This window comes from Centroberyx gerrardi, chromosome 2 (genome assembly GCF_048128805.1).
Source record: "Centroberyx gerrardi isolate f3 chromosome 2, fCenGer3.hap1.cur.20231027, whole genome shotgun sequence".
Classification (NCBI taxonomy): Eukaryota; Metazoa; Chordata; class Actinopteri; order Beryciformes; family Berycidae; genus Centroberyx; species Centroberyx gerrardi.
Genome location: NC_135998.1, coordinates 36,191,401 through 36,205,797, shown reverse-complemented (window position 1 = coordinate 36,205,797; position 14,397 = coordinate 36,191,401). Strand labels below are relative to the sequence as shown.

The window sequence follows — 14,397 nt, the reverse complement described above, 5'->3', positions numbered from 1 at the left end:
TGTGTGTGGGTCCCTCCCTGTCCCTCAGAGTCAGAGTCTATCTGCCCCCTAGTGGCCATTAGGAGACTTTCACTCTCTCACAGTTGAAACTGCTTGTTGGAAAAGATGAAGACCAAACAATGTTCATTTAGGAGAAACTTTAATTCTGACAAACAATTACAGAAAACTAGATAGAAGTTTAGCTTGGAATGATGAGATGACAATAAAATACCAAATGTTGCTAAAGAAAGATATTTCAACCTGTCAATCATCAACAACAGGCTCTAAGACTGTGGGGCCCAAACTGGCCCCCGGGCCACAGTTTGACCCTCCAGAGGGGGTCGGAAATATGAGATAATTTAGAATAGATAAAAACTTCTGTATAAACACAAAGGTATATTATTCAAATGCACATATTTATTCTGTCTGGTAGGTAAATATTTTTAATTGATTGTCTTTGTCTCAATAAGCTCCACTGCTGTTATTTTTGAATAAATACTTTTTCATACTTTCATACATATATTTCTCTTCTGCCTGTTCTCTTTATATAACCGTCTTTTTACTAGATTCTTACTATATCATATTTTCCTTTGCTGGATCCTGTTACTGTTTACTGATTTCCCACTGGATCAATAAAGTTTTGACTAATTTCATTGTATAATTATTATTATTCTCTGGTTCAGGATTAAGGATCAGGATTAAGGGTCAGGATTAAGGATCAGGATTAAGGATTTATTATATTTGACACCAGTCCCGCCTGCCCCCAACATCCAATCAGATTCCTCCAGAGCTACATAAGGGATATGATGTCATTGATCAGTATTACCTCTCTGGTCTCTAGATGTATTATGAATAGTCTTCAGTATTCATGTTAGTGTGGCAATAATATAATTTATTAAACCGTCAGATGTGGCTCTGCTTCAGATTCTCACTCTTTACTGGGTTGGCTTTGAGAACTCACTGAAGTGGCCCAAGCCTTGAAACCAGGATCATCATCATCATCATCATCATCATCATCACATTGATTCATTCAAACTGCATCACACATCACATCAGAGCTGGACTGTCAGGAACATCTGGTCTCAGAGTCTCAGTGAACTTTACATTTCTATCTGTTGTAATTCTACATCTCCTCCTTCAGGCTGAAATAGATTTAACATGATAGTTTTCTTTCAGCTGGATTCACTTTGTCCGTTTGCCTCATGAAAAGAGTTAAGTGTTCCTAATATTTTGTCCGGTCTGTGTACATGTCCACATGTCACCAGAGGGGTCAGAGGTCAGAGGTCAGCAACCTTTTACATGACAAGCAGCTGCTGATCTCACTGAGCTAGAAGCAGCTGAGAAGCTTCATCCATCACATTATTTATATCAGAGTTGAAACTGCTGATGATAACTGTGTGTGTGTGTGTGTGTGTGTGTGTGTGTGTGTGTGTGTGTGTGTGTGTGTGTGTGTGTGTGTGTGTTGGTCCCTCCCTGTCCCTCAGAGTCAGAGTCTATCTGCCCCCTAGTGGCCGTTAGGAGACTTTCACTCTCTCACAGTTGAAACTGCTTGTTGGAAAAGATGAAGACCAAACAATGTTCATTTAGGAGAAACTTTAATTCTGACAAACAATTACAGAAAACTAGATAGAAGTTTAGCTTGGAATGATGAGATGACAATAAAATACCAAATGTTGCTATAGAAAGATATTTCAACCTGTCAATCATCAACAACAGACTCTAAGATGAACAACCAGAACTTGATTCTGTCTGGTTTCATTTCTCATTCATTTCATTTTCATAATAAAATGTCCATGTTCTTGTTGTTAAAACCCTGTTCAGTTACCCAACACACACAATACACTCTATTTAGTAAAGTGTGTGTGTGTGTGTGTGTGTGTGTTCCTGTACAGAGTGAACTATCATCTCAGCAGCTGTCTTTGGTCAGCAGTGTGAGTGTTTCTCTCTCCCTCCTCTATCTGACAAGAGACACTGAGGAACCAGACCTGAACCAGAACCCAAACGCAGGATAGAGTGGTTCAGTGAATGTGGAGTGGAAGGTGTGGATGTGGATCAGTGTGTCAGAGGAAACTCTGTAGAAGGACAGAGAGCCAGCAGGCCAGTCCAGATACACTGCTACTCTGTTAGAGCCAGAGGAGGAGAGGGAAGGTATGACTGTTGGTCTGTTATTGTGACAGGCAGAGTATCTGTTACCAGAGCAGGACAGACTCCAGGACTTTTCATTCCCTCCAAGCCAGCAGTCTCCACCCCTTCCTCTCCTGCTGATTCCTCTGGAAGTCACTCCTATATGAACCTCTCCTTTCCTCTCGACCTCCCAGTAACAGCGACCAGTCAGACCATTTCTACACAGCAGCTGAGGCCAGTTATCAAATCTCTCTGGGTGATCAGGATATGGCTGCTCCTCTCTCACCTCGGTCACCTTTCTGTTGTCTTCAGACAGGAAGAGGTTTCTGTGTGCTGTGTTTGGGTCCAGTGTGAGTTCACAGGCATCTGATGAGAGAACAAGACTCAATACAGCAGCAGCTTCTCATCTAATACACCTGTTGTGTTTATTATTGGTTGATTTATTAACAGATTGACTGTTCATTTCTTCAGTTTCATGATGACACATTTTGTCAGCCATCTTTCTTCAGAGTAGGATTTGAATGAATAGATGTCACACATGAGCTTTCTATTTAAATAGAAACTGAATGTGCTGCTTTGTTTTCATGAATCAAACTAAATACACACTTACACTTCCTCAGACCTGGTTTCAACCACCGCACTGCATCATGGTCCACACTGGGGGGGGGGGGGGGGTAAATAAAGTCAGACAGCATAATCTCTTTGATAATGAACAAATAACCTTCATAACCTTCCATATGAGTGATTTTCCAGACGCCGTCACTCATATCCTCCATTCAACATTAAACAATATTCCTCAGCTTCTCAGCAGCTCCGTTCACACTGAATTTATGAATCAGAGTGAATGTTCATATGTTGGTACAGACTGGAGCAGAGCGGAGTAAAACGACCAGACTGAGTCTGTACGGTAACAGGAGTCACTCCACTCCTGTAAATAATGTCTGTAACCATAGTAACGTTTACTGCAGACCAATATGGCGGCTCCCATCGCCTGTGTTTTCAGTTTACTGGACACCAGTAACACCAGTAACCAGAGGCGTCAGTTTATCCATCAGATTTGAATAAACCTCCACCGACAGCGGCGTGGTTTCTCTTCTTCCACCTCATGAACTCGATACTTTAAAGAGACGCAACATTCAGCCTCAAGACACAGAACTGGTGGAGCGACTGCAGTGTTGAGGAAACAGACTGATAGAAAATGTGAGAATGTCTCAACTCTTCCCTCCGTCTCTTTCAAATTAACGATGATAAAGTTACGTAACGTAACGAGTGTCGAGCCCGACTTCACATAACGAGTGGCTGTACGGTCCGGTTCCGGTTCACGCTACTCGGACCGACCGAATCCGCTCTCGGGTTCAGTATCGACACCTGAATGTTTCAGGTAGTGAGTTCGGTCGTAGAAAGCTTCGCTCTCCTTAATAACCGAACCGTGTGCGAACCGAACGGGACGAAGCTCCATTGAGGAGCGACGGCCGTATTTAGCCGCGGCCGGTCCGACGGAGAAAACGCGCGAGACTCTCGGCCTTCTAGCGGACGTCGCCTCTCCATACCTGAGAGAGTCCGGTCTCCGGTGTGGATCCTCCAGTCCAGCAGAGAGCAGCTTCACTCCTGAGGCTCCTGGATGATTGTAGCTCAGGTCCAGCTCTCTCAGATGGGAGGGGTTGGAGCTCAGAGCTGAGGCCAGAGAAGCACAGCCTTCCTCTGTGAGCAGACAGCCTGACAGCCTGCAAACACACACACACACACACACACACACACAGAGACACACACACACACACACACACACCCACACAGGCACAGAGAAACACACACAGAGACACACCCACACACACACACACACACACAGCAACATGTTGTTGCATTTTCTTCAGTGATGTATAGTTTGTAGTTCTGGGTGATAAGACAATATTGATAAATTTTCCTCGATTTCAAAATAAAAGCAGCTTGATAATTTTCAATAATATTGATCACAGCAGAGTTTCTCTCTTAAAACAGAATTCTGGTTATTTTCAACCTGGACCTTGTTTTCCTAGTTTTAGTCATGAAGATTGATGGATTCAACATTTCATCACTTCCTTCACTGTAGAGTTTTACGTAGCTTCAGTTAAATCAATATTCCACTTAGTTTCAACATGAAGTTATTTATTTGAAAAGCAGAATATAATCTACTGACCAAGACCAGATGCAGCTGGACCAGTTTGTAGTTCAGATTTTTACTTCCCATTCATTTGAATGGAAACTGCCATTGAACACGTTGGTGAACAGATTCAACAGCAGATCCTGCTGCTGTGATTTTTAATTGACGTTTGGTTCGACTATTTAGTTGAAAGGATGGAGTCGCACACGATGGAAAGTTACTTTGTTAAGCACTTATTTTATTTCATAACAGAACGCTTTCGGCCCTCCGGCTTTCATCAGTGTCTGATAGTAACTCATCTTTTTCCTCTATATGTAGGGAAACTTAATTGTCACAGGTGTGTGGAAAGACACAGGTGATGTCATCATCTCAACATGATCTTGGACAACACTGAATCAACAAAATAAGAGGCTTCAAAGTATTTCATACATGCAGACAGCGCTTTCAAAATACCTCTACCATTTTGACATGAAGGATCTGATCCCCATAATAAGAATCATTATGTGAAGGTCTTGCTTTGTAAGTCGCTGGTGTTAAACTAAACTCCAACATGTGCTTCCTGATGTCGCCACCAGGGGGCATTGGTGTTATTTACATTGTTAAACGTGTACAAAAAACATGTCGTCCATGTCGCCCTTTAATTCTTAACGAGCGCCCCCGGTCGCGGGGGCAGCTGACGCCATCTTGCAGCAAAATTGCGATGGAAGATGGTCTATTTATAGAATATATGAATGTTGGTTTCTCAGCTGCTTTCAAAAACCACATCAGCAGGAAAATGACAGTTCAGGTATTTTCTCTGACATTAATGTGCATGTAAAGCAGAATTTAAACGGTCTGTTGAACAGTAACAGTGATCCTGACCTGAGAGTCTCCAGTCTACAGTGTGGACTCCCCAGTCCAGCAGAGAGCAGCTTCAGTCCTGAATCCTGCAGGTCGTTGTTACTCAGGTCCAGCTCTCTCAGACTAGAGGACTGGGAGCTGAGACCTGAGGCCAGAGCTTCACAGCTTCTCTCTGACAGCTGACAGACACTCAGCCTGAAGGACAAGAAGACATGTGGAAATGTTACTCTGTTATATTTAATGTCATTATTGTATTATTTCTACTGACAGACTGTATTGATGAGGCTAACTGACCCTTATATTTAATGTCATTATTGTATTATTTCTACTGACAGACTGTATTGATGAGGCCTGGTCTAAAGCAGGTCCCAGTGTGTTTGCATGGTGCTGTATACTGAGCTGACTGGAGCACTAACACTGACAGGGAAACTGGTTTGATTCCCACTGGGCCGCCCATGCTAACAATGTATTCACACACGGTGCTGTAAGGTGATTGGATAAATAAATCCACCAAATGGCACATGCTTTGTTACGCTGCACAACGAGCCATAAAAAAGAAAATAAAGTGAATATAAATTAGGAAACACTTTAAAAAAAAGTGGATTTAAATAATAATATAAAATATAAACACGAGAACAAGATGAAGAAGTGAGGAGAGACAAAAAAGATTACACAAAATGACACAAAAGCAAGTCAATAAAAGTGTGTTTTACAAAGAGTTTTAAAGATGATAGTGAATCTGCAGCCTCAGTCCCTCAGGAAGGCTTTCCACAGTCTGGAAGCCCTGAGGACTAAAGTGAAACCACCTTCAGTGTTGAGTCTGGACTGAGGGAAAGTCAGGAGGACCTGAAGATCTCAGCTGGCTCTCAGCTCACAGGGAACTAAGAGCTCCACAGTGTAATTCAGGACCAAAACTAGCTTGCTTTAAATGTGTTCAGTGACATTTTAATATGAATTCTCTATCTAACTGGTAACCAGAGGACAGATGTTAAAACTGGGCAGATGATGATGTCACCTTCCCACTGGTTAAAATCTAGCTGCTCTATTCTGAAGCAGCTGGAGATGTGACAGTGAATTATGGCTGAGAGGAACAGAGAGCGGTCCAGTAATCTAATGACAAGATATCAGAGCATGGATGATCTTCTCTCAGTCACTGAGCTTCACTGCTGTGTATATGAAGCTGGATCAATAAAACTCAAATCCTCATGTAAAACCTGCAGGGCGACCTTTGCAGATTCAGGAGTCCTGTTTTAAGAGAACGGACCTTAGTTTGGAGAAATGTGTCGAATCAACTGAGAAAAACTGTAAACTGATTTTACCGGAGAGTCTCCAGTCTGCAGTGTGGACTCTCCAGTCCAGCAGAGAGCAGCTTCAGTCCTGAATCCTGCAGGTCGTTGTTACTCAGGTCCAGCTCTCTCAGATGGGAGGGGTTGGACTTCAGAGCTGAGACCAGGACTTCACAGTGAGTCTCTGACAAGCTGCAGCCACTCAATCTGAATAAAGAATAAAGCATGTAGCTATAAAATAAAATATTCCTGAATGCTTTCAACAATCCAGTGTTTCATAATCCAGTGGACTTCAGCATGTTGTCAGTGTGGATCAGCATCATGTCGGCCTCATAGAGTCTTTCCATCTGAAACCAGACAGGCTGTCACACCTCTGTCTCAGGATTGGTCCATTTTCCTTGAACACATTCTGTAACCGACCAGATGAATAAATCTGCAGTTTGGGCACTGAATGCCAAGTAGTTTCAAATAAATAAAGGTTTAGTTAAGGTCCAGAATCCACTTTTTATAGGGACAATATTTTCAGATGGCAGTTTCTCTGGAAATAATTGTGATAAAAAGCAGAATTTGAGTTGGATGGGGAACTTAACTCTAACTTGACCCTAACTGAACCCTAACTGAACCCCAACTGAACCCTAACTTGACCCTAACTGAACCCTAACTTGACCCTAACTGAACCCTAACTTGACCCTAACTTGACCCTAACTGAACCCTAACTTGACCCTAACTTGACCCTAACTGGACCCTAACTTGACCCTAACTGAACCCTAACTGAACCCTAACTGGACCCTAACTTGACCCCAACTTGACCCCAACTGAACCCTAACTTGACCCTAACTGAACCCTAACTGGACCCTAACTTGACCCTAACTGAACCCTAACTTGACCCTAACTTGACCCTAACTGGACCCTAACTTGACCCTAACTGAACCCTAACTTGACCCTAACTGAACCCTAACTTGACCCTAACTGGACCCTAACTTGACCCCAACTGGACCCCAACTGGACCCCAACTGAACCCTAACTTGACCCTAACTGAACCCTAACTGGACCCTAACTTGACCCTAACTTAACCCGATATCTCTCTTCAATTCAATTCATTAGGCTTTATTGGCATGACATTTGACATGTGTTGCCAAAGCACAATTACGATTATGAAAGACAATGTTAAGGAATGAAATTAACAAAAAATGTGAATAACAATATTAGTTAATAGAATAATATATACACACATACATATATATATATATATATATATATATATATATATATATATATATATATATATATATATATATTTATATATATATATATATACACACACTGAACAAAAATATAAACGCAACACTTTTGTTTTTGCTCCCATTTGTCATGAGTTGAAATAAAAGATCTAAGACTTTTTCTATGCACACAAAAGGCTTATTTGTCTCAAATTTTGTTCACAAATTAGTTTAAATCCGTGTTAGTGAGCACTTCTCCTTTGCCAAGATAATCCATCCACCTGACAGGTGTGGCATATCAAGATGCTGATTAAACAGCATGATTATTGCACAGGTGTGCCTTGGGCTGGTCACAATAAAATGCCACTCTAAAATGTGCTGTTTTATCTTGAAAAAAGACATTTATTAGGCACTGAACTATGGATCTCACATGACTAGGGCTACAGATATGCATTTTTTGAAAACCAGTCAGTATCTGGTGTGAGCACCATTTGCCTCATGCAGTGCGACACATCTCCTTCACATAGAGTTGATCAGGTTGTTGATTGTGGCCTGTGGAGTGTCGGTCTGCTCCTCTTCAATGGCTGTGAGAAGTTGCTGGATATCGGCAGGAAGTGGAACACGCTGTCGTACACGCCGATCCAGAGCGTCCCAAACATGCTCAATGGGTGACGTGTCTGGTGAGTATGCAGCTCGTGCAAGAACTGGGATGTTTTCAGCTTCCAGGAACTGTGTACAGATCGTTGCAACACGGGGCCGTGCATCATCATGCTGCAACATGAGCTCTGGTGGACATTCCTGCAGTCAGCATGCCGACTGCACGCTCCCTCAAAACTTGTGACATCTGTGGCATTGTGTTGTGTGATAAAACTGCACATTTTAGAGTGGCCTTTTATTGTGACCAGCCCAAGGCACACCTGTGCAATAATCATGCTGTTTAATCAGCATCTTGATAAGCCACACCTGTCAGGTGGATGGATTATCTTGGCAAAGGAGAAGTGCTCACTAACACGGATTTAAACAAATTTGTGAAAAAAATGTGAGACAAATAAGCCTTTTGTGTGCATAGAAAAAGTCTTAGATCTTTTATTTCAACTCATGAAAAATGAGAGCAAAAACAAAAGTGTTGCATTTATATTTTTGTTCAGTGTATATATATATAGTCACATTGAAGTTTGAGTATAGGCTTGAGTTAGTTGATTTAGTTGTTTTCTTTGTCACTTTTCAGTCTTTTCACTCACTGGATTAGGTTTTAATTTTATTTGAGAACTAAGCTCATCCAATGAAAATAAATGCTATGGAGTTGATTATGTTAAAATCTGGATGAAGAATTTATTTTATTTTAGGGTAAATCAATCTGCCCTCCACTGACTCAGATCATAGGGTAGCAGCAAACTTAGAAATGCTGCTTCACTACCTCCCAATTTCCCTGCTTCAAATTGTTCTTTATAAATTAGAATAGAATAAAATAGAATAGAATAGTACTTTATTAATCCCCATAGGGAAATTAATCTTCTGCATTTAACCCATCCAAACACCCCATACACAAACACACAGCCATAAGCTGGAGAGGCCTGAGGGCACGATGGCAGGAGCTTGCATCTGATCTTGACTCTGACAACCCTCCGGTTGCCAGCTGTCATTTTGCCAGATTTTTGTGCCATCTGGCCAGGGATTCGAACTGGCAACCTTCGGACTACTAGTCTACTTCTCTAACCTCTGGGCTACCTACCGCCCAAGTTGCCCACCTATTATTTCTACCAGCCCACCCTAATATAGCAGGCTAAAACCGGCCCTGACCCGAACCCTCCAATCGTCTCTACCGGAGCAACAGATGAGAGTGAATCACAGATTTGGGGGTTTTATCAAGTCCAGGAAGCGACACAACCCAAGGTTCTACCAGAGTTCACATCCCTTTAAGTCTGTGGAAACACCTACAAAGTGCAACGCCTCTGGTGTCCGAAGTGCATTTTACATCAAAATATGCATTAAAATTGGAGTTATGATAGAACAATTAGTTTTTACCATGAAGGAATTTTATCAGGGAGATAAAATGTTGCACACATTAACTCCATATCATCATGCTTAAACTGTGAAAGATACAAGAGTGTACTAATATGGAGACATGTGACCTTTTATCCTTGAAGATACACAAAAGAAAATATCTTTAATACATTGTGTATCCATAGTTGGATCAATACCTGGGTGATTATGTCTCTATACGTTTTGGGTAAATACCACAATAAAAGTCTGATCTTTAATTCCGTTATTGCCTCCAACACTCTCACATCAAAGTTTTGCCCCCAATAGATGGAGGCCATTTTGGAGCCATTTGAACTCCTGTATCTTTAAAACTATGGAGAATATCATCAACAAAGTTCATCGTTATTCATTTGAATACAAAAGGATTGTGTGAAAACAACATGAGGAATTTGAGATCTAAGCCTCTAAAACCAGATCCTGTCTGATTTCAGATGGATCGACTCTATACAGACGTCCTCAAATTACAATATTCATATAATATTCATATCAGCACATTATTAAATATGATGTCTGACCTGAGAGTCTCCAGTCTACAGTGTGGACTCTCCAGTCCAGCAGAGAGCAGCTTCAGTCCTGAATCCTGCAGGTTGTTGTTACTCAGGTCCAGCTCTCTCAGATGGGACTTCAGAGCTGAGACCAGGACTTCACAGTGAGTCTCTGACAAGCTGCAGGACCTCAATCTGAATAAAGAATAAAAGAGGGTTGGACTTCAGAGCTGAGACCAGGACTTCACAGTGAGTCTCTGACAAGCTGCAGCCACTCAATCTGAATAAAGAATAAAGCATGTAGCTATAAAATAAAATAAAATATTCCTGAATACTTTCAACAATCCAGTGTTTCACAATCCAATGGACTTCAGCATGTTGTCAGTGTGGATCAGCATCATGTCGGCCTCATAGAGTCTTTCCATCTGAAACCAGACAGGCTGTCACACCTCTGTCTCAGGATTGGTCCATTTTCCTTGAACACATTCTGTAACTGACCAGATGAATAAATCTGCAGTTTGGGCCCTGAATGCCAAGTAGTTTCACATAAATAAAGGTTTAGTTAAGGTCCAGAATCCACTTTTTATTGGAACAATATTTTCAGATGGCAGTTTCTCTTGAAATAATTGTGATAAAAAGCAGAATTTGAGTTGGATGGGGAGCTTAACTCTAACTTAACCCTAACTTGACCCTAACTTGACCCTAACTTGACCCTAACTTGACCCTAACTGAACCCTAACTTGACCCTAACTTGACCCTAACTGGACCCTAACTTGACCCTAACTGAACCCTAACTTGACCCTAACTTGACCCTAACTGAACCCTAACTGGACCCTAACTTGACCCTAACTTAACCCGAACCAAGGCCAGCAGTAGCTATGGGCAGGGGTGGTATTTTTTGTTCAGCCAATGGAAAAATAGCACAGAAAATACCAGTGCCATTTCTAACTTCTGATTGGGTGGGCAGCCTACAGCCCGCCTCCAAAGTCCCCACTGCCGCCCCCGTCGTGTTCAGGCACAAACACACAGAGCTCTGAAGCAGACCCGTCTGCTGCACAGAGCGTGGTGTATTCACACCAAATCAGGCGTTGCGGCACTTCCCGCAGGGTTGAGCGGAGGTGTGGGCGTGTTTATTTGTGCTTTAGAACGTAACCGCTGTGAAACAATCAGAAAATAACGTTTTATTTCTCTGATTCACCAGCTTTCTCGCTACCACCGCTCCCTCTCTTCATTCTCTCTCTCTCTCTCTCTCTTAAAGTTATCGAGTTTGAATCCCCCATTTCATGGACAATTAGACGTTGAAGAATGCAGCTTCTCGACGTACATATCTCCTCCTTCCACTTTGTTTATGCCCTTGTAAAGCATAATCTGTGAGTATATTTGTTCAGACACTCGTTATAGCTTCAAGCTTTATTTAGAGAGGATGTCGACTTTGAGATGTTTATTTACATTCGTACATTGTTATGCTAGCTATGTTATGTCTTTCGCGCTACCGTGTTAGCTAGTGTCCTATAACTTCAGTAAGCTATGCCATGTTACTCTAGTTACATTTTTAAGTCATGGTATTACACTTACCTTAAATACTTACCTGTTTAGATCTTCCTTGGTTGATTATGAGGTAAAGTATATTTTAGTATCTCATAGCTCATATTGGTTTTGAGTATAGCATTGTGTCATGCTTTTGGCAATAATTCATATTCTTCCATTTGTAGTTTTTATGGTTTTTTTTAATGTCCATAGAGATTTATTGTTATTATGTGGAACTCATGCTTTTGTACTGTTTTCAGTTTCACACCGCTTCCATTAAAAACACCTAAAGTCAGCTCCTGTCTTGGGTACTTTTGGGAGAGTGTTTAACTCACTGCATAGCTACGTACACAAACGCGTAGTGAGGGCAGAAGAGTCAAACGATTGACTTCACCTCAAGAGCATCCCCGTGGACTGGAAACCCTGCATCACTGCTGAGAGCAACAATGTCCAACGCCCCAAACTCCACTGATCATCGCGACATGGAGGTCAGGTCAGAATGCAACACATCATCATCACGACGCTCTAGTAAGTCTAGAGTCAGTATGGTCGCAACAGAGGCTCGTGCAAAAGCTGAAGCTGCACGTACAAAGGCAGCTTATGCAAAGCGTCAAATAGACATTGAAGTAGAGAAAGCACGCATCGATGTGGACAGAGCACGCATAGATGCTACATTGAATGCTCTCAAGGAAGAAGGAGAGGCTGAGGCTGCTATAGCAGCAGCAAACGTGCTCGAAGCAGCTGTAGACCTAGATGCTAAAGAACACATGAGGGAGTCTAGCCTCTTCTCATCAGCACAGCGGTCTTTGCTGCGCACTAGCGAATATGTCAATGCGCATTTCAACAGTCAACAAAATGACGCATGCAATCAACATACAGAAAATGAAGAAGCGCAGGCTGCTCATGCTTCACGGCCCACACGCCCTCAACACACTGAGCCTCACAACGTCACTCAGACCCCACCACGTCCCCCTCCTACAATTCTACATCAACGAGGGCCCCAGATTACAAGCTCCTCTTACACTGTCAAAACCTCCAACCTCTCCTCATCACATTACACCAATGCAGCAGACCACTCACCTAGAGTAGGTAGTCCATCACACATACCTACATCCAGACCTTCAGATATTTCCGACCTCGCCGCATACCTGGCCCGTCGAGACCTCGTCTTATCGGGGCTGAAGATGTTCAATCGGCCAGAAAATTATCTGTCCTGGAAAGCCGGTTTCTGCAATGCCATAGCGGGGTTGAACCTGAAACCCAACGAGGAGTTAGACTTACTCACCAAGTGGCTTGGCGGGGAGTCACTGCAGCATGCCAAGAGAATCAGGGCAGTCTATGTTAACTACCCTATGGCCGGTCTGAACATGGTGTGGCAACAGTTGGTTAACAGTTATGGCTCTCCAGAGGCCATTGAAGCATCTCTTTTCACAAGGCTAGAAAACTTCCAGAGAATTCAGAATAAAGACTTCCAGCGGCTCCAAGAACTTGCGGATCTGCTCCTTGAAGTAGAAGCAGCTAAGTGCCAGGGTTACTTACCAGGCCTCAGTTTCCTTGACACATCTAGAGGGGTAAACCCCATTGTAGAGAAACTACCACACAACCTCCAAGAACAATGGATAACCCGAGGTTCAAAATACAAAAAGGAACATCAAATTCCATACCCACCTTTCTCATTCTTTGTCGAGTTTGTGCACAGTCATGCCGAAATGAGAATGGACCCCAGCTTTGCCTTCCAAGCTTCCAGCGCTGTAACTCTCAGAAGTGAGAGGCCTCCAGCAAAGCAGTGGAGAACTAAGACACTTATCTCCGCTAGCAAAACAGAAGTTAAGAGCTCCTCATTCCCAGACCCTAAAAACAAGTCTCATGAGGACCCAGACAAACAATGCCCCATCCACAAGAAGCCACACTCCCTCAAAAAGTGCAGGAGCTTCAGGGAAAAGCCACTTGACGAACGGAAGGGCTTTCTAAAAGAGCATTTCATATGCTTCAAATGCTGCGCCTCGACGACCCATCAAGCTAAAGACTGTAAAGCTGACATCCACTGTTCAGAGTGCGACAGTGATCACCACATCTCAGCTCTTCATGCCGGTCCACCCACCTGGGCAGCAAAGGGGTCCACCACACCTGCCACAGAGCATGGCGGGGAGCAAGTTGAACAGGCTTTAGCGGTAGCCACTTCAAATTGCACTGAGGTCTGCGGGGAAGGCATCCAAGGTAAATCCTGTTCCAAGATAACTCTGGTCAATGTCTACCCTAAGGGACATCCTGACAGGAAGAAGAAAATGTATGTGATGTTAGATGACCAGAGCAACTTATCACTGGCAAGGTCTGCTTTCTTCGACATATTTAACATCTACGGGAACGCTTGTCCTTATACCCTCAAGACATGCTCTGGCACAACAGACACCACTGGGAGAAGGGCCAGCGGGTTTGTGGTGGAGTCGGCTGAAGGCGAAGTGTCCCTGCTACTGCCTACTCTCATCGAGTGCAACCTCATTCCTAATAACAGAGGAGAAATTCCTACGCCAGAAGCTGCAAGCTACCATCCTCATCTGAAAGCGGTGGCTACCAAAATTCCACCGCTCGACCCCTCAGCTGAAATCCTCCTGTTGCTCGGCAGGGACATAATCCGTGCCCACAAGGTTCGCAGTCAGTGCAATGGGCCACACAATGCACCCTATGCCCAACGGCTCGACTTGGGAGGGGTTATCGTGGGTGACGTCTGCTTCAGGGGAGCTCACAAGCCGATTGTG

At 43.1% G+C, this 14,397-nt stretch overlaps 1 protein-coding gene across 4 annotated transcripts in view; it reads right to left on the bottom strand.

The window, feature by feature from the left end:
* LOC139917261 (protein NLRC3-like) overlaps nucleotides 1-14,397 on the bottom strand; it is a 69,552-nt gene that overhangs the window by 42,814 nt on the left and 12,341 nt on the right. Inside the window, exons 10-15 of one of the 4 annotated variants that reach the window (XM_078286341.1) lie at nucleotides 10,145-10,309; nucleotides 6,400-6,573; nucleotides 5,102-5,275; nucleotides 3,654-3,827; nucleotides 2,714-2,760; nucleotides 123-2,469 (exon numbers count right to left, since the gene is read on the bottom strand). The exons of 2 other annotated variants lie outside the window; for them this stretch is intronic. In XM_078286341.1, coding sequence (XP_078142467.1) covers nucleotides 1,934-2,469; nucleotides 2,714-2,760; nucleotides 3,654-3,827; nucleotides 5,102-5,275; nucleotides 6,400-6,573; nucleotides 10,145-10,309 — 1,270 coding nt within the window. In that variant the 3' untranslated portion in view covers nucleotides 123-1,933. Of the gene's footprint in view, nucleotides 1-122; nucleotides 2,470-2,713; nucleotides 2,761-3,653; nucleotides 3,828-5,101; nucleotides 5,276-6,399; nucleotides 6,574-10,144; nucleotides 10,310-14,397 lie in introns of those variants that run through there. One more of the 4 variants, XM_078286343.1, reaches the window with a different exon arrangement.